Source organism: Apus apus, chromosome 2, assembly GCF_020740795.1.
Source record: "Apus apus isolate bApuApu2 chromosome 2, bApuApu2.pri.cur, whole genome shotgun sequence".
Classification (NCBI taxonomy): Eukaryota; Metazoa; Chordata; class Aves; order Apodiformes; family Apodidae; genus Apus; species Apus apus.
In genome coordinates, this window is record NC_067283.1 from 35307741 (window position 1) to 35332745 (window position 25005).

Below are 25005 nucleotides of genomic sequence, written 5' to 3' on the forward strand. Positions count from 1 at the left end.
TTAAGAGAAAGTCTTGCAGAAATAATCTCAAAGGAATTGTTTAGCCTTAGAGGAGGTGCTGCAGGGAGTCCTAAAAATTGAGAGTACATTTTTTCAAACGGCATTATGCACTCGGGTACCTGGAAAATGAAAATGCCTCCAATTAACCTGTAGCCAAACTTTCACCGGGGGGGGAAAGAAAGGTTTTATTCTGAATAAAACACACCTGAATTCCACAGCTGTACAGAGAGATGTCTCTCACAAAATGCTTAGCGCCAGCATTCAATTCAGTATACTCAAAACAATGACAGATGTTAAAATTAATTTGAAAAGGGTTTTATTATCACTCATGGCACACTTGGAAGACCAGAACAGGCCAAGTTAAATGTTCCTCCTTGAGTTTCATACACAACAGAAAAGACCATAATATGTGGTAAGCTGGGTGCTGAAACAGGAAAGAGGAAAACTATGAAAATAAAGACAAGAACTAGCCCAGATTCAGACAGGAAATTTGAATAAGATTTGTGAACATCACAGAAAAATAGTTTTTAACACCTTGTACTCTTAATAGGAGGCCATATTAGAATATGTTTTAAAATAGAAGACAAAACACTTATAAACAGGATTATGAGATACAACTGCCTGTGCATTTTGATGATCCAAAAGACATCATTCCATCCTGTGAAGAATAAGGCACAATTCAAAGCACCAAAGGATTATGGACAGACCAATATAAGAGTTGCTAAGGGTAGGGAGCAGCCAACTAAAAGGAGGGAGAAAACCAGACGAGGAAAAATAAAACAAGTAACTGTGAAACATTAACACAAGTTCCTAGCTCTCCCAGTGAATTATGGAAGAAAACAGTTCCATGTAAGAACCTACAGCCAACAGAATAAAACCAAAATCCTGTTCTCATCTGGAAGGTAAATATGGTCAAAGTAATGTCACTCTCACTGTAGCCCTCTAATACTGGGTGCAAAATTTACCTTTAGAAAAAATTTACCTATGAAATAACAGAAAAACCTCTTTTGCTCTTTGGATATTAGCACTCATGTGAAAGAAGTTACGTAGACTGAGATAAAAACTTGGTTATAATCACTCACAGTTTTAAATCACACTTGCAGGCACGCAAATATTTTATCTTGCAGGCAAACTGCTCTTGATTTAAAAGAAAACTGAACCCAAAAAAACCAAAACCACATACCTGCAAATGTATGTGCTGCTCAAGAACAGTGTGCTGACCCAGAAACACTGCCCTGCCTCATGATGGAGAAGACCACCGACAGTCAGCATTCACAGTCTCAACAGAAGGCAGGAAGTGCATGGGTGTGGGGTGAGGAGGAAGGCAAAAGAGAAAATAAATACAAGCCATCTTCATGGCAGTGTCATACTCCACAAGGTGGCTTTGGGTCAGACCACAGTATGGTTTTGATTCATAGACAGAGAAACTATGGTACGTTCGTAGCCCACAATTTCTGCCATAGCTTCTTTTATGTGCAGTGTTTTTTATACATTAACTGATTCAAGAATAAGTGGCCTTGGTAAGTAATTTAAAATTACCCTCATCTTACAGGATTACCACACACCTTTCCAGCTACCCCATCACCAGCACTATTGTAGTACTATGCACAGCTACACAAGCACCTTTGGAGAAAAATAACTACATCACAAACTGTCCCTTGTCTAAGAAATGCAAATGTGGGATAAGAACACTGGAGTATAAGGATGGGGCAAGTGACACTCATTAAGGGACAAGCTGCTCATCAGCACCCACTCTGATCCTCAGTGACTTCACACTATTTTCTGGGTGAAGCACAGTCTTTTGGGAATCTTTTAATACATCTCTGTTTTAAAAGAGCTAGCTAATCAGTTCTTACACGCAAATGACATCCTTTACCTCAGCCTCAAATACTCCATTTAGCGCAATTCTTGACATTTCTAAAGAACAGAGAGGATACGTGAGGCGTGAAAATGATGCAAAACAGAAGAAGCTTTGCTAACTGCAGAAATGAGTATTCCTTCTACAATCTCTGTCCAACCACTGTTTCCAATTTATTCATCACTTCCTTTCCACTTCCAGTTTCTCTCTTTCTGGAAAGACAACCTGGCAGAACCATATTTTTGTTATTCAATAAGAAGTCAAATATATTCCCAGACCATTAAAAAAGAAAAAAAGTACTCCTCCAACAGCTAAAAGTCTAGTAAGAGAGTCAGAAACAGCACCTTGTTCCAAGGTCTCCATCTCTCCCTCACCCTCCTATTTTTGGCACAGTTTTCTGGTCCAAGCACACACAATAGAAGCATGATCCCACCACTTCACAGATAAACAGAGGAAAAACCAAGGCAGAGAGAGGCAGTTTCCCTTTGCTGACCTCTAGCTCACAGCCACTTTTGCACTCCTCTGAGAACCCCCCATCCCAGCTGAAACTGCATCACTGCCTTCAGAACACCCCAGCCTATGCTGCCTGTCTGAGGAGCTTTACTCACAAGACACCACACTCTTAAGGTCTTCGCAGCACTGCTGTGCTGTATAATTTCCCTCTTATACTCACCATCTTCTTCAATGTATGACTTCAAGCCAGGTTCAAGCACTACTAATACACATCTTACAGCAGCTTCTGTTTATCAATGTCAAAAAGCCAATAATGAACTATTGCCAGATTCATGGAGCTACAAGTGAGAACATCTAAGAAAGTCATTAAGTCCTATTGTAGTCAGTGATGTATAGGAAAATCAAAAAAATAAAGAAAATATCAACAGCAGGGAAATATAAAAATAAAAAAATCAGAAGACATCAAGAAATAAATACAGCAACTAATAAAAATAGTAGGTCCTTAGAGCACCTTACAAACGTTGGATTCAGAAATGATATCAGAGACGGTGCTCTGAAATTAAAGCTCACAGACACAACACAAAGCTTAGAAGTTAAAATACTTGGCTGCTGGGATAAATATTTATGGTTCACCTCACCTGCCCACATATTTGGACCACTTAATATTTTCTCCTTCACAACCAACAGAGAGGAGATAGTTATCAAAGCTTCAACAGCACAATTTGTGTGATAGAGAAAAACAATGGCAAGAGTATAGCTACTGTAAACATGTCTTTTAAAAAAAGGAAATCAGAAAGTATTTACTTTCTCTAGAGGAATTCTGTGATCTCACCTTTTTGAAAGGGAACTTGGACTTCGGTTTCCTACCCAAAACAAAGTGTCACACATACACAAACCATGTGTAAACACCTTTTATGCATGCATGTTTGGTTTTATATATTTTATATATTTCTGCAGAAGCTTATTTATGAGCCTACACCTCCTACATCTCCCGCTCATGGGGATCTTTTCAGTAGAGAAATCATCCATGTGCAATCCAAAAGTATCAGTGACAATCCAAAGGTTTTGCTTTTGAGAGGTGTGAATTACCTTGTTATATCCTAGGTGCACAAATACTTCTCACCCACACATCTCACAATTCCTCTAAGGAGGAGAAGACCCAGCCCTGCTGCCAGCCTGGGACTGGTTCCACCTCCCCAGGTTAGTTCTCCTCCTCTGCGATTTGCTGAGCCATGTAATCCCTGTAGTCATTTATAAATGCAAAAGACATATTGCCAAACATTAATGTTTATTATTACAGTCAGTCAATTGAACTATAATTCTGCCTTTGTTAACCACCAACACTTTTCCTGCTTAAGTGCAAGATATGTTTACTTTACTACTGAGGAGCTCAAACATGTTCTTTCATAATAAAGTATTCCCTTCCTCCTCCCACCTCAATCAAGGTGAATGCGCATGAATCAGACCAATATCTGGAACAATGTTTTCACTTCTACAGTGACATGGCCAGATGCAGGAAAGCTGAGAATTAGGATTTTCACCACTGTTAAGACAGGTTGAAAGATTTTGCAAAAAAAAAGAAGGTAGCAGAGCTTTCAAAGAATCAAACATCTCCACATCTCCAAATACAACAACCAACACCACCACACAGAGGGGGCATTTTATATTTGCTCTTTTATGCTTTTACTGCTGAAGAAGTACTTTGGGGTCTATTACACCAAATGAAATAACCATGAAGGAAGAGATCAGATGGCAAAACAAGCAAGACAAATCTTAAAAAACCTCAGACCTATTAGCATTGTGTAGACAAAAGCAGATTTGGCTCTTATTCCAATCTGCTTTGCAAAAGGTCTTCCTATTTCCCTCACCTCACTAAACAGAATCAACAACAGTAATGCTGGTTCACAGTTACATGAAGACAAAAACATGCAAATTCCACTTCTACACTGTATTTGATAAACAGACATGCTTCCTCTGTGGTCCATATACACACAGAAAAGTGTTGGCTATCTCTTACAGGCAAAGCTTTATCTGTTCAGCTGTAGTCAGCTAAAGCAGAGGGAAATGGTAAAGAGAAACACAGGACTCCAAATCCTTGATCCAGAACAACAAACCTTAAAGCAGGGTGCACAGAAGAAACAATTGAAATTGGAAACAATGCAGAAATCCCTATCTAGTGGTAAGGCATTAGTGATTTTTTAGAAGTCATCCCTGACAGTTTCAGTTCTTTGGGAAAAGTGGGTCTATGCCAAAAAGGAAAACCTAACTCCCAACAACCCCTTGTACTCCCAGCCAGGTATGGAGTGCTGTGCAGTGCTCCTAACCCACACTCAGGAAACAAGAGGCACTGTTTTCATTTTCCTACATCCAGATCAGAACAATACTATTAAGTTGACACCTCAAGTGTACCTCAGTATAAAAATATTGTATTTATCTGAAAATCTTAACTGCTCATCAGAACATCTCTGATTGAGCTGCTCCCTCAAAACTGGAACTAATAAAAATCAGTCAACCACATACACACACTCACTGAGACCCACAGATCACAAAACACTAGGAACTTGCTCCTTTTCAGAAAACTCCCTTAATCAGTCCTCAAATTCAAGCCCTGAACAAACATTAAAATACCCCAAACTGTTATGCTGTTTATCTAATTCCTTAAACTGTGACCATCACTGTGGTTATGTGAGCATTTGAACACAACTGACAAATACGCACTTAGCAGCATATCTCATTATTACTACATTTTTGAGGCAGACAAACATACAGGCTTTCCTCTGTTCTCCTCAAACCAAGATAGCTGCTGAAGTCTGCATTGCTTCAAGCCAGCCAATGTGTTGTTCAAGCCATTCTCATAAGGTCACATTGCTGTTACTGGATGTCTTTCATATTACAACACATCCTAAGCAATAGAAACAAAATTACGGCTAAACAAGTTCCTACTATACTAACAAGTTCATCAAATCACTAGAAATGCAATGTTCTCAAATCTGTGCTACAGCACAGAAAGAGCTCTGTGCTCTCCCCTGCGCCATCTCCAGAAAGAGCATCCAAGAAGGGAGGATGGAGCTGCCTCTACACAGATCTACCTTTCCCTAACATATTCTCTTCCCCCAGGCCATCAGGCAGGAAGACCTGCCAAACTCAGTTTGCCAGTAAAAGTACTACAGGTTTTCTACGTAGCAATAAATCAGCTTTGTTTAACTAAACCACATACATCCATTTTTAAAAAGTGCTCAGCACCAAAAGGAGACACTGCAAAAGACCACCAGTTTTCAGTGAGTGAAGAGATCAGCACTTCGTAAATATCAACCCCTGCAAAAGCTAGGATGACATGTTGTCACCCCTCAAATCACTAGTTCTCCCCTCACAAAGTAAAGAAAACTTAGAGCATATCTATGGATATATGATGGTCAAAGGGTTACACATACAGCAGCATCAGGGCTGTGCTTTTCTCTGGGTTGTGCAGATGAGCAACCATCCTTGTACAAGGAAGCACCAAACAGTGCATGTGTCTCAGCCAGCCCATGATGTTCCGAGAGATATCAAACAGGCAAGCTCCTGTTCTGTCAAACACACATGGATATACACTCAACTAGAAGTGGCAGTAACTCATACTGCTTAGGACATGATTAGTCATCAGATGATTTTCTGCATCCTACTGCACACACATGACACCACAGCAACAACCAGTGCAGAGCAAAGAGCCAAAAGGACTGTAAGACTTCAGCTTCATCTACATAATAATCAACAACATGATACTCCACTGCACAGCAAGGAAACCAACAGAGGAAGATCATCTTTGCCATAATATAAGATACTTTGGGGCTCAAAATATACAACACAGAGCAGTTCAACTTGGTGCATTCTTTTAAAACTGGGGTCAGCCGATTTGCTCTCTTAGATGCTTGTGAGATAAAAGTCTGTCTTGGATAGGAATACAAATCAGATTTTATCTACTCAATTTACAAACGTGGAACCTTCTGGTAATGGTCTTCATGCTTACGTTCTGCTCTTAGTAAAAAGTCAAAAAGACTAAACAAAACAAAACAACAAAACCGTGCTTTCTTGAATGCTTGTTCTTAGCCCTGCCTACAGGATCCTAAAAACTGCCACCATGCAAGATACACAACTGCTTAACTCCAGAGGTTCAAAAATGGGAAACTGCAATGGGCTTATGGTACGTAAATCAGTGTACAAGTCAGGAGAGGAGAACCAGAGTCTTAAAATTAGCTGCAGGCTGTCTGCTAAGTAAGTTATAATTAAGAAATCCGTTCTACTAAGCCACCTACCCATGATAACAAGACAGAAATCAACCAAAGGGTACCCCAAAGGAAAGGTCTTTAAGATCTTGAAAAGAGGTGTGTTCTCTAGTGGAACCACTGAGAGGGGAAAGGGGAATTTAAAAAAAATATATTAAAAAAAAATTTAAAAAGAGAAAGGAAAAAAGCTGTTCTGCTACAACAGCAAGAAAACAATGTTTGTTTAGGAGAGACAGGCCACCAGCACAACATTTAATTCAAGGACTCCAAACAGGATGGCTTTAAAATTGACCTTAAGAGAAAGTCTACTGTATTCTTAAAAGAAGAGGAAGAGGATGTGTCATATCTGAGAAGGAGACTACTTATTTCTTCACCAGAAGTGCTTCAGCATATACTGCTAGTAGCTGAGAACCAGTGTTTTGAACCCTGCCCTTTGGATTGAGCATTCACTTCTCAGCAACGTAAGTAGCAAAGCCAAGCAAAAAAATCCAAGTCTCAGATATGCAATGTTATGCTTCAAAGTCAAAATATGCAGGGGAGTAAACTATGACCAGATCATTAGTGCTGCTCTTAAGAAGTGTAATCTACATAAAATTATTTTTTTAAAAAAAACAGCGTAATGACAGATCACCTGCAGAGGAGGGAAATTCAGACAACTTGAAAAGACAGCTATAGCAATCACAGAATCATAGAATTGTTCGGGTTGGAATCAACTAGATGATCTAGTTCCAACCACCCTGCATGGGCAGGGACATCTCACACTAGACCAGGTTGCTCAAAGCCACACCCAGCCTGGCCTTGAACACTTTCAGAGAGGGAGCGTCCACAACCTCCCTGGTCAACTTGTTCCAGTGCCTCACCACCCTCACAGTGAAGTATTTCTGTAATGATCTGACATGAGGAGTTGTTTAGTAATATGGGCAAGAGGTATTTTCAAGATAAATTAAATAAGGACTTTGAGGGCAGCATACAGAGGATACTTTTGGCATCTATTAGACAGCTCCAAGTCTCACTCAAGCAGACTGCACGAACAACCACGAGCAGCCAACCCCAAAGTGAGCCAGAAGAAAGTGGGTGGCCTGTATACTTGCTCCTGAATTAGGGATGCCTCTGACTAGCAAAAAATTGAAATGTTTTCTTTTCAGGCCAGCTTCTGATATTCAAAAACCCCAACCAAGTCCTCCTGTTACATAGCTCATTTAAAAAAGCAGAATCCTTCGTCTTTCACAAACTCCCTTCCTTGTTTCAACTTCAGATTTTTTCATGTTTAGTCTTTGCTATACTCTGCTTCTTTGTTTTCTCCAGAAGGAAGAGAGTGAAAATGAGGAAAGGTATTAGAGATTAGTAAAGAATGGAGCCAATTGGCATCCCTTCAACCTCAAAACCTGGTGTTTCAGCATTAGTTTCTTCAGTTTGAAAGACAAACATCACACACATGGTAAAGATGAGAAAGGCACCTTCTGTGTTTAAAGGGTTGAAGTACTAACAGAGGGACCTAAACAATACAAATACAGTATATCATATTGTTATGCTCCTGTAACTGTCCTGTTCCTAAGCCACACCTGCCCTACAGAGCATCAGAAATAAATACATCGGAACAATCAGCACTCACAAGAATAGAAGGCTTTGAGATTTTACAGGATGAAGTGGTTCGGTGGTTCCAGGACAGAGGAATACCAGCAGTAACCACAATAGAAAGGCTCAAATAAACCACTCATCTGTGGAGCAACAAGAGAAAAGAACAGAATGAACAGTAAGAAGGGTCAGCAGCAGGTGAGCACAGACACCAGCTGGTGATAATTTTTTTAAAAGCAATTAACAGAAGAGCAGGAAATTTCTGATTTCCCTAAAAACCCTAATCCAGGTACCTACCAACTCTACCACAGAGTGCCTTTCTACATAGATATTTACTATGCAAAGAGCAGAGCCCTTTGGGGCACCCAGAACCAAAACCTGTGGCCTGAGCATACCTGTAGCAGAATGCTCTATGAACATAACTGCTTATCAAAAGCCAAACAGTGCTGGAGCAGTCTCCTCCATGGACAGTAACAGGTAGGCATGCAATTTATGATCCCTTCCCTTCCAGCATCAATCAGGGCTTGGCAGGTAAGAAGAAAGGTGGCATGTGATGAGGGGAGTTGAATTTCCCAGATTAGGAAGTAAAGCTACAAGAGGACAGAAGAAAGAAAAAAAGAAGTAAAGGTCCATCTTTGTTCCACAGATCAACACAGACAACATAAAAACCAAATGTTTTTTAGAATTCAAATCCCTAGTTTTTATGGGGTTTTCTTCAGTCATGAAAGGATGAATAATCCCACACAACTGTCTTCCCAAAATACAGGTCCTGGAAGTTGTGGGGTTTTTTTTCTCTTGCCTCCACAGTTTACTATCTTGCGTCAATTTGCCAAAAGCAAACTAAGTATGTGGGCTCTTCCCAACCACCTTCTCTTCAGTTCTCACTTTTTATCCTAACCACCTGCATCTCTGCAGGCTTCTGAAATAAACATGTACTTGGTCTTCAATTACAAATAATTTTTTAAAAATACACATGCAGAAAGATCAGTGTGAATTACTGTTTCTAATTCTCAATATAACAAGTCTAATGGAATAAAATGACTGCATAATAAATTTTAAATTGTTACACCACATAAGTTAACAATACTTTCTAGAAAACAGTATACTCAATTCCATGCCATTTCTAGCCACACAACACTACTAGAGATGATAAACAAATACTAACGCACCATCAATATTTATGTACACCTGCTACTACAGAACAAGCAACTGCAAAATTGTGTTTGGGCTCAATCTTGAATTCATTATGTACCAAGTATCTTTAGCAGGCACTTACACCATTGCAGACAAAACTCCACTCCTTTCTCAGTCTTAAGGGGCTAGGGTTTGGGGAGCTGAGCAAGGGGATCTGGTTTTCAAATACAAACGCTATGGCTTGCATATAGGCAGGGTCAGGCAAGAGACATTCCTTAATTTCCAGAATACTTGGTGGTAATAAGTGATCCTGTGGCTGGCACACTGCTGCTTGCAAGAAAAAAAGGGGTCACTAGCTGTGCTGCAGGGGTCAGTGATGATATAACACAGAATTAGAGTGATACCACTACAGGTACTGTACTTTTTTACTTGAAAAAGAAAGAAAAGGCAGCTAGCAATTAACCCAATATATCTCCAGAACATTCATTAAGCTTATAAATTAATGTTCTTGTATCTGTTTCAGTGTATGAAATGCACTTAAAGTCATATGTGCAGTTCAGGTATAGCAAGAGCAGATACAGAATCCCTCACCCAACTCTTTTAACGATTTCAGACTCAAGAGATACAAAATTGCCCGAGAGCTAAAATTCATCAGGTAACGGTTGTTCAAAAGTAATTAATTTTTTAATAGATTTAAAGTGAACCACTTAATATTAAAATACAAGAATGCAACCAAAAATATCCATAGAAGGTAATGGCAACAAATACCTTCTCCCTATCCTGGGCATCCAATTATTGTCACATACCTGAACAAGCTCTTGATATTTACCCTGGCTCTGGAAGCAGGTTGAGCAAGCCACTAAAACTCCCTGGCATATAAGTATCATGGTGTCTAACAAAGACTTTATCTCCCTGCTGAATCTGATCTAAAGAGAGCCCTGGTAATAGCCCCAAGGTAACTGTCAGGAAAGACTGAGTATTTGCTCTGTTCTGAAGACAGGCTTTTCACAATCTCACAAAAAGTCTTGCCAGTTGAGAAAGCAGTTATTCTGGATAGCGGAAACAAGAACAAGATTTTTCTGTACAGGTAGCTAACTCTCCAGATAGCTGCCTTGGGATAGAGACTAAAATCTGGGACCACTGTCAAGCATGGCTGCTGAAGACAAAGCATGAGGACTAATAACAGCTACAGTGTCAGCATTTCCCATCTCTAAAAGCATTTCCATAGTTCAGGAGTACTCAGTCTATGTAAGAGGTTTTCTGAGGTGTAAGGAAAATGCAGTTATTACCTACGCTAGGACTGTATGGAAAGAGTCCTACAGCACAGCTAGGAAGTCTTTCTAAAGCATAGCCAAGCGCTTACACTGAGCCTGAGAAGACTCCCTAGCATAGTCCTGTGAAATTAATTACATACAAAAAAACCTCAGTAACATTATCTTCCCACCTTCTACAACCACATCACTGCCTTACTCCATGTCTTCCCAGGAGCACAGAGAACTGACAGCTACAGTAGAGGACCCCAGATCATCCTAGTTCCACCCTGGAAGGCTGTTCAACTATGGTATTTTATTTTAAAACCCTTTAGCTTTCTGTTCCCCTCCAAGTCTCTTAGTAGTTCTAAGGAATGTTTAGTGACTTTGTTACTGTCAATGAAGCTGTGAATTACCTAGTCTACTCTGCCACATCCATGGTCCTCTGCATTTGGATTAATAACCCCCAGTCCAAGCACCAAGCAGCATAGTCCTGAGCTTCTTCCCCCTTCTGTTCTGCCATTGGTGTGGAGATTTTTCACTCCCCCTTCCACAAATCCATTTTTTTCACATTAGCATACTCATTGAGTCAGGAAGCTCTTGCAATATGGCCCACAAAAATTCATAGGAAAAAGCAGCTATCTGGAGTTTTCCTTAGAATTCCACTTATCTTTTCCCTCCCTATATTCTATGAAAAAAAAACAACACAACACAATACCAATGTTCAGAAAATTAAGACAACTCCATAGGAGGGCTTTCAAGGCATCCCAATAGCTTAACTGGATAAACAAGAAGAAAAGCTCCCTGGATCCAAACTGAAATAGAAATGCATATATGAGTGGTTCACTAATTTTTTTTTGCATTAAAACTGAAAACTTAACAGCTCTCATATCACCCAGTTAATCCAGTACAGCCATCAATTATGCCTGCGAGGTAGCAGACACTCCACTACTCAACAAGTTAGAGAAGTTGCAACACTTCAACAGATTGCTTGAAAGGCATGTAAATTTCCAGGGTTTCCCTACCAGTCTGTCACCAAATTTACTTGATTTAATGTCAGCCCTTTGATCTGAAGACAAAGGAAGCAAGCCTAGACCTCAGTAATTTGGTATGCAGCTCTCACCTGCATCTGTAGTCTATAGGAAGCCTTTAAGTGAATTTCAAGGTCACTTCCAGAACACTAATGCATACACACACATTGAGGAAAATACACAGCAGGGTTGCATCAAAATAAATGACTGGAAAAACAATATAGTATTGTTTCATTCACTGAATGCCACTGTTATCTACCACAAGAGTAGAGATCACAGTCGTGTACCCATGCCAATCTCATACAGCAGTGAAACTGGATCTCTCTTAAATGTAGTATCTCTGAGTTTCCATTTTACAGCTCCACTTGCTTCCATCAGGCTAACTCCCAAAAAGTAAGATGGTAACTATATTACACACTGCTGAAGAAATTAGCGATACTTTTCATGCACTTCTCCTTTCTACAGCATACTTGGATATTCAGCAGTTCTATTTTTATGCAATGACTATTTACTGTCAAAATATGTTCATAAAAAAATGTATTTCCAGAAGAGAAAGATTTGCAGCTTACTCAGGTTTGGGGTGGGCTGGGGGGATGGAGGTGGAGGGAAGAAAAAGGGGGAGAAATATCAGAAGTGTCCAAATATTCCCTAAATTTAAAAAAAACCCAACATATTTTGTTGGAGCAGTTTCAGCAATGCCAACATTTCAGAATGAAAGCACACAGGTTTTCACAAAAAAGCTCTTAAAAAAATAAGATAGCCTCTATTAGCACGCAATGGAATCTTTCTCAAAAGCAGAAGAAATGTTTCAGAATTAATCCCCTAATTCAAATATTTTTGGCAATAGAGAACTGACCAGCTTGGTTTTAGAATCCCACTCAGTTCCTCCATTAAACTGATAAAATTTCTTCTTCTACTTCTACTCCATCATTTGTAACACAAGACAGAATGTTAAAAAGATATAACTAACACTTGTATTTAAGTCAATTAATTCTTTAGTGAATTACAGTATCTTCAACTAAACTGCACAATAGTAATGTGCTACATCCTGGGCACTCATCAGAGACATGAAGAGCACTGCAGTGCCATCTGCATAATTTGGTGAGGAAATCTACATCTCGTTTACCATGGCACAAAGTTAAGAAGGAGCTTCCTAAGAATTCAGGGTGAAAAACCTAGCAATTAAAATAAAACCATTAAACCATAAACCAGAATATTTCTTATACAGACCAGAACATTGCTCCAGCCTCTTGTATCTAAAGGTAAGTTTAAGAAACCGTATTTACTGCCCCCAAGTATTTGCAAAAGTCTCAGGATAGAATTAGACACTGAGTAACAGGGATTGCTTGTTTAATTTTAATAGTGAAATTATTAATAGACATATTGCCTTAAAACCAAGAACTTTGTTGTTGTTGTTGTTGTTAAATACAGCAGATTTATCAAATAAATTCTCTAAATGCTGCCTCTTCAAACTAACATTAAAATCTTTGTCTCAGTTTTTCTCATAGTGTACATAGCTGCTACTTTGATGTTTATCATCTAGATTTTGAATTACTGGTATTTACTAGAGACAAAATTCTCAGTGAAACACACAGCTTATTCAAGAAAAAGAATCATAAATACAAAGGAAAAAAAAGCACATTCAGAAACAACATAAAGAGTACACTGGAAGGAAACAGCCTCTAGTGCTTATTTCTCTTGCATGAAAGTTTTCTGCAACTTCACACAAAATATTTCTGATTGCTTGATTGTATTTGCATTATATTTTACAGGAGGAAGGAATGATAATTAGTATCTTCTCCAGATTGAATAGGTATGTTTCTTCATCTTCTAATATCATCTGTGCCTCAAATAATTTTTATTATACAATTCCTGGTCTTTTCACATTCCCCAAGAAACGAAGAAGTGAAAAAAAAGAAAAAGATTATTTGACTGGCAGATATCTGATAATTTTACATTGCACATAAGGACTGCAAGTTAGCTAAAACATCCTCTCATGCCCTGAAGAGTAGACATGATAATCACTGCCAACTTCCCCCCCAAAAGCAAGTGTGCCTTACACCAGTGAGGTATAACACAACTGCTACAAGTTACCTGATGTTTCTTCAGTTGCTCGTTTTCTGACTTGCACTTGTGTAGATCTGTTGGCACAGAAGAGGAGCAATCCCTGCCGACAGCAGGGACGTAGCCCTATCACCAGCCTCATCCAAAGCCACTCAGTCCAACAGAAGAAAAAGGCAAGGTACCTACTGGCTTTAGGCAAGGCCTTTGATTTTAAAAAGGAAAAATCAGTTTGCAGCATGCTCACAGATGTTTGTTTTCAGCCCTTTCTTCCTAGGAAATACATCATTCAAATGTCATGACATTGAAACACCTTATGCTTTAGCATCAATACACTCAGTAACCTCAGAACAGGAACATATCTGCATCACAAAAGTACCAAAAAATCATGTTTTAGTTAAAAATTTAATAGCAATTTCATTACCTCCATATGACTAAGATAACAGAATCCATTACAAACATTGCACTTAGATTTTTATCACTGTTTAAATTCAAACCCCAAGAGCATAGGGAATTATGGAACTGGAAAATAATCCAAACCCCTGATCTGCTCAAGGTAATGAGTAGGGGGAAAAAGTGCTGATCAGGACTGTTAGTCAAAAAAGCCTCCATTTAATAGAAAAACCCTTCTGAAGTAAAAGAGCTTTCCTCACCACATGAACTTGCAAAGTGAATAAGCAACATCCTTTGGAACGTAAATCCTTCCACATCACTGTGAAATGCATTTTCCATAAAAAAACCAAAAATTACAGCTGTAGAAGTACTAGGCAGACGATGAACTTAAAATCAACATAGCCACAATTAGTTTTTTCTAGTTGCTTTCCATGAACAACAATTAGTACTACTGCTGAGGTAAATACATGTAATTGTTCCTTTATTTCGCAAGGCCACAGGTTTATGAGCATGGCAACTAAGCACAGATGTGTCCTTCAATTTCCAGATACTGAACAGAGCATCCCATATACCTAGTTTCCACATTGTTTGCAGAGTAAAAAGCCTTGGGTTAAGCAATACCAAAGGCCATTTCTGCATATGCTCACACAGCCAGCTTGTAATCTAACACCTTTTACTACAAAAATGAGGACACAGCCCAAGCTTTACTAGCATTTCTGTGAAAATACTGACAGGGCCAACTTCAAGGAAGGTGCATGCATTCCATCACTGGATAATCAAATCACTCAAATGTCTTGCAAAATTTGGCCCCTTGACTGCCTAATATTAAATAAGAATTAAAGTCACTGAAGGTAGCAGATGCCAAAGTCACCAGTCATGTAATTTCAGAAGCCTCTTTACCCCTCCATATAAGCGGCACTTTCCAGATATGCAGTATTTTATATATCAAGATTTTGGTCTGTCTTCTGCAACTATTCTTTAATTGAAGTTTTATTTTTCCTGCTAATCTTGTCACTTAGGAGAGCAGCTGCCTCCACTCCCACTGCAAGTACTGTTCCATTGCATGACCCATCCCAGTATTTGGGAATCAATCAACTTTGATGACACGCATCACAGCTCACAATTCCAACAGCAATGCTACACCAATACCTCACTGGAAGCTACTCAACAGCAGGGTTTCTTACAGAGTTATGATGAAGTGTTCAGCAACAATAGATCATCTTAGTTTGTGTGATTATTGGATTATTGTACAAGAATATGGTCTTTATTTCTTCCCCCCCCCCCTTCAAATTCTTCTAGCAGTTTCAGTGCAATACAGTTAACAAATTCTACTCCCATTAAAGTAAGAGTCTTGAGATTTATCTTTTTTATCCAAACACTAATTTTATTCATATCCATTTCCTCAGTGCTCCATGAGTCTCAGAAGCAGAATTGTTAAAATCAGCCATACAGCTACACAAAGTGTGTACAGCATGTCAGTACTCATCATGAACCAAGTGAACACATAGTAGTTCATATAAGCAACAACCTCATCTGCATGCATAATAAAGAATAGTCTTTTGACTATAAATACAAAGCAAAAATAATTATAAAAAAGGACATTGTCAAAATCTGATTAAGATACTCAGTTTATATATTGACTCTTCAGCATCAGAGTAAACTTCGTATTAGCAACTAGCTTTTTAAAGGGCTGCCTGACCCCTCTCCCCCCACACACTCCAAAAGATGCAGTTCAACTATGGGTAGACTAAGAATCAATCACAGGGGAGGGAACCCACAAAAAACCATCCAGAAGCCAGTGTGTGGCCCTCTGGGCTTTTATTTTGTCGGCAGCTGAAGAAGCCCCAGGAGACTAGTCATACCATGTTAGGACATAAACGGCTTCAGAAGTGCTCTGTGGAACCAGAGCATCCCTAACATCACACATGAAGACAGTACCAGGACTACAGAAATGCAATAAAATTTGCTGTGTTGCCACAGGTGACTACTCTGGAGCTTGGTGTTGGGTTTTGGTTTTTACTCTCCTGTCTTGACAGTACTCTGCAGAATTGACTGGATTAAGTCCGTTCCATTCTACAGCATGAATCTGCCAAATAGCTGTAAATCAGGCCTTTTACTCCCAGACTAGAGACATCAGAAAAGTCAACCAATCTACCTGCAAGGGATCAGAGTAGCCAAAACTAACAGCCAGAGAGACCACCTGACAAGGCAGACTAAAGGCCTCCCCTTCTTGGCACACTTGCAAAGAAGGTAACAGCACTCCAGGTTGCTTGGACAACGCGCTGATACAAAAGCTCACAGAGAAGCGCTTACTAATCAAGAGTTTTAATTCAATGTCTATTTTCAGCTCTGAGACACAGAAAATATGAATAGAGTCAGTTAGATGGTATTGTTACAGGCTTAAAAGAGTTCCTCCAGTATAACACGGTCTCTTTGCAGAGGACACCAGTAGGGCCTTACTAAAGACCCCAGTGCAGTGCTCGTGAGTTAGCCTAACTCTTTCAGGAGTCTTCAATACATAAATGCAAAACCTAGAAAGCAGCTAATATGCTAATGGGCACGCAGCATCACCTCAGAGTTGAGTATTTCATCCAACAGCCGCAACTCTTCCAGGTTATCTGTACTGATACTTTTTCAAGTAACTGCTAAATTATCAGTAAGATAAATTAATACACTAAGATGTAGGAAAAAAACAAACCAACCACTGTGCACTGAATTATTTCATTACCATATGATTATTTATAAGTGTTATGAGTAAAGAAAGCAATTAAAGAGAATTGCTCAGAAACCAAATATATCCTGTCATCAGACTGCCACAACGGCATTTCCTTATACTAAGTTGAGCTTTATTTGCAAAGCTGACCAAAAAAAGATCCCTTGATAAGTATTTGCTTCCACTTTTTCAGAGACACAAAACAGCTCTGAAAAAATGACCAAATTCTTACCAGCACGCCACTGATGATGTGAACAACTATTAAACCATCCTCTAAATGTGGCAGAGCAGTAGGACTGCAGCAGCCAGACCCTCGACAGCCCATGCCACAGATGCCTTCCCATACACTGCTGTTGGCAGCATCAAGTTTGTTATCTGCACTGTAATACCATCTGCCCAGCAATCGACCACTTCAGTTTAAACTAATAATGGAATGTAACTTAATCAAGTTTTTTTTATTTCTGCAGCACACACAGAATGTCCAAAGCAATGTATTTTTATACAGCATGTTACTCTGCTCTATAGGCCAAAAGCTACAGTCAATGTTTTAAGCAACAGATTTCAGTGCACACTTCTAAACAGCAAAAACTGGATGCTGTCTGCATCAGACTTTCTGAGAAAGCAATGTCTACATAAGCTCCTATGCAGACATTTACTCCTTTAATTCCCAGCTGCCTTCAGAAAGGTTAACCAGCTTTTGGCTGAGCACTTAGCTGGTGAGTTTTCATACATTCTCTTCCTTCAGGCTGCACCAGGAGCCACTCACATGCACCAAGCTATAAAGCTGAGCATTCATGTGAGGTCTGGGATCCATACTCAGTGTCACTGGTGCCACTCCCTGCCGATTTTTCCATTGCTTGATATAGGTGAGTAACAACGTACGTTCACAAGGAGGTGAAGTTTAACCTGCCATCATGCTGAAATGTTAAAGATGAAGCACAAGGAGCCTAACGTCATTCTCCACCAGTCTGTACTCAATCAGCTGCACGTGTGGCATCGTATGTGCAAAGTTTCACCTGCAAGTGTTGGCAAATGACACGCTCAGTTAAATGTATGTGTGCATTCAATCTGTAATTTTTTAACTTGGAGAAAAAAGTAATGTATACTGGCTACAGAACTAAATATTAAATTACTAAGAAATTACAGCATTTCAGCATAAAGTTCTCCTCTCCATGGCGAAGTCTCAGAAATGCTGACTAGGGATTAAACAGCAGCACATAGACCCGATGGGCTGGACTGTATCTCTTCTGACACCCTGTGGGCTGCAGAACCTAGGGGCTGATAACCCACTGGAGGGACTCACAAGATGACTTATGAACTTTCATTTTGGGAAACCATTTCCCCTAAGCTATTCTGGTGTCATGTAATGCATGGTGCAGGGAAAGCTCAGAACGTGCGACTGAAAAAAACCAACCCTAACAATATCACAACAGCACACTTGCACCACGTCGAGCCATAAATTACACAGTTTTGCGGTATGTGGTTTTGTTACCTCATACTAGGCATCATGATAATTATGAGAACCGCACCTTTCATCTTGCTGACCTATAACATTATATTAATGTAACGTTACACTTGCAATTTAAGATTCAGTGATTTTTATTTTTTTTTCAGGTATTCAGGCCTGTCTATTAAAACTTAATAAAGTGAAATGCAGGTTTCGTAGCAGCATGTTGTTTCCTCACACTTCTCGCGTCACACAGGGAACCTCTGCTCCCCGGGTACTTAAAACTTCTGTATTTTTCCCTTAATTTTAAAACTTGTTCTGCTTCAAAGAATTAGCTCACATTTTGACAGCTCAAGCACCGTATTTTATTGGCAAAAAGAGAAAAAGCGGACAAGTTCCAGAGGGGAAGCAGCCTGGAAGCCAAGGCAGCACACCTGCCGAGGCCGAAGAGAGAAGGTGCAGGGCGGCTGAAGCCCATCGGCGGGGCCGCGCCGGGCGCAGGGGCGAGGGGCTGCGCCCGAACCCGGGCCGGGCGGAACGGGGCCGGCCGGCAGACCCTCCACGCCGGCACGCCTCAGGCCCGGCCAGGCCGGTCCCGCCGGAGGAGGCGGGAGAGGGAAAGTTGGAGCCCGCGGCCGGCCGGGAGCCGCGCCGCCCCCTCCTCCCCTGGGCGCCGCCCGCCCTGCCGAGGGGCGGCCCCTGCGCACGCTCCCGCCCGCCCCGCCGCCCATGAGGCGCCCTCGCCGGGAAGGCACTGACGAGTCATCGCCCCGCAGGCCTGGCGGCGTCCCCGCCCCCGCGCCCCTGGCGGGACGGGCGGCCGGCGGGAGCGGGGGGCGGCGGCCGAGCGGGCAGCGGCCGTGGGGCGGCGCGGGGGGAGCTCGCAGGTGATGATCCAGCGCGACGCTGCCCGGCCTGTGCTCCGCGGCCCGGCCTGGGCCCCACGGCGAACGGCAGCGGGTCCCAGCGCGGCGACCTTCGCCTCCCGCCGCCCCGACCCCGGGGACCGCACCGGTGGCGCGGACCGCTGCCGCCGCCTGGCCTCCCGCCCGCCGCTGCCGGGCCCTCCTCCGCGCCCCCCGCGCCGCCGGCCCCGGCCTCCCGCACGCCGCCCCTCCGCCGAGAGGCGCCTCCCGCGCTGCGGCGGCCGGTGCGGCCGGAGCACGACCCGTCCTCCCCACCACACCTAGCAACAGCGCTGACAGGACGCAGTGGCGGCGGCGGCGGGAGGAGGAAGCGGAATGGCTGCCGCGGCGGCGGCTCCCTCCCTCCCCGGAGCCCTGACAGCCAGAGCCGGGGCGGAAGCAGCAGGCGGCGTGCTGTGCCCGTCCTCCTCCCTCCTCCACCGCCTCCTCTGGGCTTCTGCACTCCCTGCTGCCAATGCAAACTAACTCCCCTTCGCCAGGGCCGGCGGGCTGCACGCCTCCCCCGCACCCACCCATGCCGCCGCGCCGCACGCCGCCTCCCCGAGGAGCCCTCCACGTCGCCCGCAGGACCCCTCCTGCCACTCCTCGCCCACCGACCTCCCTCCACCGGCGGCTGCCGCCGCCCCGGCTCCCGCTGCACCTTGTACTCCCCCCACCGGTGCCGCACACGCGGCCCCCACGCCCCCTGCTCCCGCCGCCGCGGGGCGCCCCCGCCGCCCGCCCTGCCCTGCCCTGCCGTGCCGCGGCCCCGGCCCCGCCGGGCACTCACCGATGTGGTTGTCCTCGATGTGCTCGATGAGCTCCGCCAGGGTTGGGAAGTGGAGCCCGCAGCCCCCGAACCTGCAGGCGTTGGAGAAGAAGGAGGCGGCGGCGATGCCTGTCATGGTGTTACATCGAGATCCCCCTGCGGTGCCTGCTCTGCCAGGGCCGGCGGCGGCAGGGCGGGGAGAGGCGGGGGCAGGGGGGAACGGGACGGAGAGAGAGAGATGGGGAGCGAGAGAGCGAGGGTGGGGGTGGGGAGGAGGAGGTGGCGGCCGCGGCGGCGGCAGCAGCAGCAGCGTCGGGAGCGGCGGAGGGGAGGGACGGGCTGGGTGGGGGGAGATGAGGCAGCCGCAGCTGGGAGGAGGGACCAGCGCGGCTCTGTAACAGCTGTGCTGCCCCGGCGGCGGCCGCCGGCGGCGGGAGGAGCAGGGCACCCGGGTAGCCCTTCGCGCCCGCCGGGGGACACCCGCGCCTCCTCGCCGCGGGGGCGGCGGAAGCTGCCGTCCGGCACCGAGCGGGGGTGGGGTGGGGAGGAGGGTGCGCCCCGCCGCTAACTTTCCCCCTCCGCCTCTCGCAGGGGGCCGCGGGGTCGGTGGCTGCTGTGGCGGCGGGAGGGGAGCTGCCCGTGGCTGAGGTGCCGGGGTGGGAAGGTGGGGTCTGGCCCGAGGGGCTCTCTCGGCCGCCGGGAGTTGGCCCCTGTGCCGGCCGTCACCTCCGCTGCCTCGGGGGGCGAGCAGCCAGCCCTCGCCGAGGTGGCTAAGCCGAGGGGCGGCGGCTCCTCCTCTGAGGGGATGAGGCCGTCAAGACGCAGCCCTCACCTGCCGAGCGAGGAGCCGGAGGCCCGGGGCACCTGCGCGCCCTGCGGCCGGCCAGGCCTCGGGGGCAGCGGGGGTCTCCCCGCCGGCAGGTGAGCTGCGGCTCCCCCCGAGTCAGGAGCCGGGTACAGCCTGCCCCGCTTCGCCCCGCGACCACCAGCGTGCCCGGCCAGGCGGGCAGGGGAGCGGGGCCGCGGCCCCGGGGGATAAGTGAGCAGGAGCCGCACACGCCTCGCTCCCAGTCCCGGTTTTGGCGTTTTGTCTCCAGAAAGCTATTCAGCAGAGAGGGCTGACTGATTAATTGATTTTAATGAAGGTCTCCCTAGGCTCAAATTCGCAGACAGCTTTATTTAAAATTAAAAGGAAAAAAAAAAAAAAAGTGATTGCATGTCAGGAAGGCTCTCCCCTCCACCCCCTCGGCTGCTGTTTTAAAGGATTCTCTCTCTTTTCTATATTTATACAGTTCTACAATATTATTAATTATTTTGAGCAATAATATGACTAAAAAAAAGCCTCCAAAGCTGCATAAGTCTCACTTAATTGTACAGACACAAGTGATTGCACTGGTCCTGCTGACAGGTAACAGTCCCAGGCTCTTCTCATCTCTGTAAAACGAAGTTTGTGTGTAAGAAGAAGCAGGTGCTTCTCTGTTTTATTAACTGTATAGCAGGTGGGAATGTTTCCTAGTATTGCTGCGGGAGCCAAAGAGTAGGAAAGCCTAAAAATGCAGTAGAATGGTTAGTGAGTGGAAAGATGAGTGCCCTTTTGCTTAAAGCATGGAAAATCTTGGAGCTAGTTCCTGGTGTACTGTATATCAGAGAACCTATCAATAATGGTGAGAAAACAGCCTTTATCCTGCAAGTTAGTAGTTTTCTTACACATGCTCTTTATTATTTTTCTGGTGCCTTGCCTTCATCCAAATGTATTTTTCTTGGTGTATGAATCTATTCCATACAGCTTATGCTGAGGAAAACGTAGCAAGCACAAACCCTACTTTCCAGAAAAATACCATGTGAAGAAGCTTTCTCTTCAACAGATAGTGCTGGAGTTTGTAAATAGAGTTTAAATAGCCAAGAGATGCTGAACCACAGAACTATAACAATATTGTAGATTTTACACTTTAAAAAAAATTGTAACATAGACAAAGGGTAGTCCATGGTACATTTCCAGGGTTGACTGCAGACAGTGGGGAACTGCCACAGTTACACGTTTCATGAAAACACATAATGCATTTAACTAATACATAGGGTTTGGGAATCAGACATTTGTCATTTTGTCCACCTGTTTCAAGCATAGCTGCTTCACAAGTTACTTTCTTCTAATTTCTCCACTGTCTTTCTGATGTTACTGAAGGAACTTGCTTACTGTGAGCAGACACAGCAAAGGAGTTGTTCCTGCTTAAGACCATGATCTGGGAAACGCATGGCACACAAGCTGCTTTCGTGGATAATGCTGCAGAATCAGCTGCAAGTGCCTGTAGATCAGGATACAAAGCAGTAAACAGCAGGTGGGTAAGAGAAGCGATATAAGCATCTTCCCTAAAAAGTTGCTATTTTGGAGATTAATTTGTACCATCAGACACACAGGCCTTTTTCATCCTGCAGTGGTTTTGGTAAGCGTGAATCCTCAGCACTGTTAGCAGTGTCAGGACTGCAGATTTTACATTTTTGTTTGCATATGAGTAGGTACTGCCTCAGTGTCAATCACCAGCATAATTCAAACAAAATTGCAAAGGCAAGAAATCTAGATTAATCAGAATCATTAAATATAAGAATTTCACATGGCTGATCTATCAAGGTCAACAGATGCATGATTTGTTATGATACAAAACTGTGAGAGACATTGAGTTGCTATCAATAACTTTTAATAGCTATTAACAAAGAACACTGATCACCTACAAAAAAATCGAAGTAGATTTGTAGCTGTAGTTATAAACATTCATGGTTAGCCACCTGCTAGCAACAGACAATGTAATGATTGCTTTCTGATGTGTGAACTTACTCAGATAGCTGCAGGTCTCTTTTCATTCATTGTTTGCTAAATTCTCTGGATTTTTGAGACCTTCTGAGCTACTGAGAGCACTTAACTCTTGCAGCAGTTGAGAAGAGCTGAAAAGTCAGGAGTTATTTAGCATACATATATAGGTTATTTAGTATATATACACACACTATACACCTTAATAATATAGGGTAAGGATTCGGGTTGGTATCTTCTTATGAAACTACTCCTACTCTGTAGGGCCTGACTTCGTAGATACTCAGCTTTGATGATGAGGTTAGGATAGTTAAACCACTTGATTTTTTTCCTTAAGATTTAAGCAGTTGGAAGAGTCTCCCTGCTTTCTGGGGATTTTTCTTCCATAGAGTCAGGAGGGTTTTATTCCCAGTATAGTTAGGGACCTTCTGCCCCTGGTTTTGGTGTCAGGGCAAGGTATCAGGACTCACGACAGACAGCTGTGAACAAACCCAGTGAAGAATGTCCAAACTTAACTCTTCTCATCCCTAACTCACTGTTGTTGTCATGTTGTCATCTCTGTATTACAGACCAAATACATTATGTCCTGACAATAAGAGGTGTTTATAGAAGGAACACTCTTCTCCATGTACTTGTTCTTTCCTCAAGTATCCGGGAGCCAGAGTAATTTTATCAAACTTCTTATCAGTAGTTTACTCAATCCAAGTTCTTTTTTATGAATTATAATTTTCTTGTTCAAGCTTTACTAGGATAGAGAACTAAAGTATTTGTGAGACAAACTGGCAAACTAAGAGAAAGTGCTCCAAATTTGCCCCTGTCATTTTGTTCTGTGGGAGAAATAAATGGAAATTAGACCCAAGTGATTTGTGGAGCCAGGGCTAATTGCTGAGCAGGTCCATTTTGGAGGTGATAATAGCTATCTTAAAGGATACTTGAAATAAATGGAGCTTAGAAAAAGCTCAAATGTTGGTAGGCCCTGTTTTATTTGTTTTTGAAGAAGCTATTTTGAAGGCCCCTAAGACCCTTATTTCAACAATCATTTCAGCTTAGGCAGACTCTTAGGCACAACTGAGAGCAGGACTGCATGTGAGAAGAAGGATGTGCTGCTGCTCAGGCCTTTGCACAAGGCTGAAGGCTGCTTAACTGTGCATAGATTTCTAGATTGTCTGATTATCTGCTTAAAAATCTGTATAATAGGACTGCAGCTTTTCTTCACTAACTTTGTATCTTTGTGCTTCATTTTAAGTCCATTTTGATAAAGTAAAAAGCAAGTTTAGAGAAATTTTAATTCTTCCTTAAACTGATGGGTTATAGTCTTGAATTGATGAGATCCCTTGTCTCCTTATACAATCTGGCTCTTAGACCTTTTTCTGTCACTTTTGACTGCTTGTCTTTCTAGCAACAATTTTTTAACTAATAGCTTAGTAGTTATATTGTGGTAATTAATTGCTGTAGCTGCTGGGCCTGATGTGAGGAGAGTTTGCTACTGTCCACTCATACTGCAGGCTAGAGGTCTGAATTTTTAAAACTTAGTACTTGCTAAGTACTTGCTAAGACTTATAGAAGACAACACCTCCTTGTCAAATAGTAAGTAAAAGCTAATACTTGTTTCAGATTCTGATTTAAAGCATAGCTGAAGTACTTGTTTTCAGCTGCATTTATAATAGTGGTGCATTACTGAGAAGATTGTTATGACTGCAGTACAAGGATTATGTGAATCAGTGAAACTTCTAAAAATTACAGTCTTAGTACTGTTCAGATTTTTACACTGTTGAAGTAATACTTGAAAATGCCTACTTATGTTTGTTCTAAGGAGATAATAAACCAAGGATAATTGTATATTACAAAGAAAGACTTGGCAGCATCTTCCCCTAAAGATTATTTATTAATTTTTCAATAAAACTTATAATAGTATTATTTCTGCTTGCCTTTGCATACTAGCTTTATAAGAAATGTCTTGCAATTTGGGAAGATTTCATAACGGAAACCTATCACTGCTGCAAAATCATTATACAAGTAAAACATTTATGCAGTTTGTGTCACGAGAATCCTATTTTTAATTTATACTGCTGAATTAGTTTTCTCTTGGCAGTGCATTGTGTAGCTTCAGGGTGCAATGGAAAAACAAAATGTTAAGCTGGGAAAGCACTATATTCCCCACTAGTTCCAGATGCCCCAAAACAATAGATAGAAATCCTGCTTAGTTGAACTTTCTGAGACACTTCCACATTTTGAGAAGGACAAAGCTTCAGATAAACAGATCAAAGCTGCCTCTGTATTTCCAGTTACCTTTAACCTAGAAAAAGGAATTTTCTTGGCTTGTTTTGACTACTTCAGGAAATTTGGAGGTA

General features: G+C 42.7%; 1 protein-coding gene across 1 annotated transcript in view; it reads right to left on the minus strand.

Moving 5' to 3' along the window:
* JAZF1 (JAZF zinc finger 1) overlaps positions 1-20092 on the minus strand; it is a 191301-nt gene extending 171209 nt beyond the window's left edge. Inside the window, exon 1 of the mRNA XM_051612172.1 lies at positions 19873-20092. Coding sequence (XP_051468132.1) covers positions 19873-19987 — 115 coding nt within the window. The 5' untranslated portion in view covers positions 19988-20092. The remainder of the gene's footprint in view (positions 1-19872) is intronic.
* Between the last annotated feature and the right edge of the window lie 4913 nt (positions 20093-25005).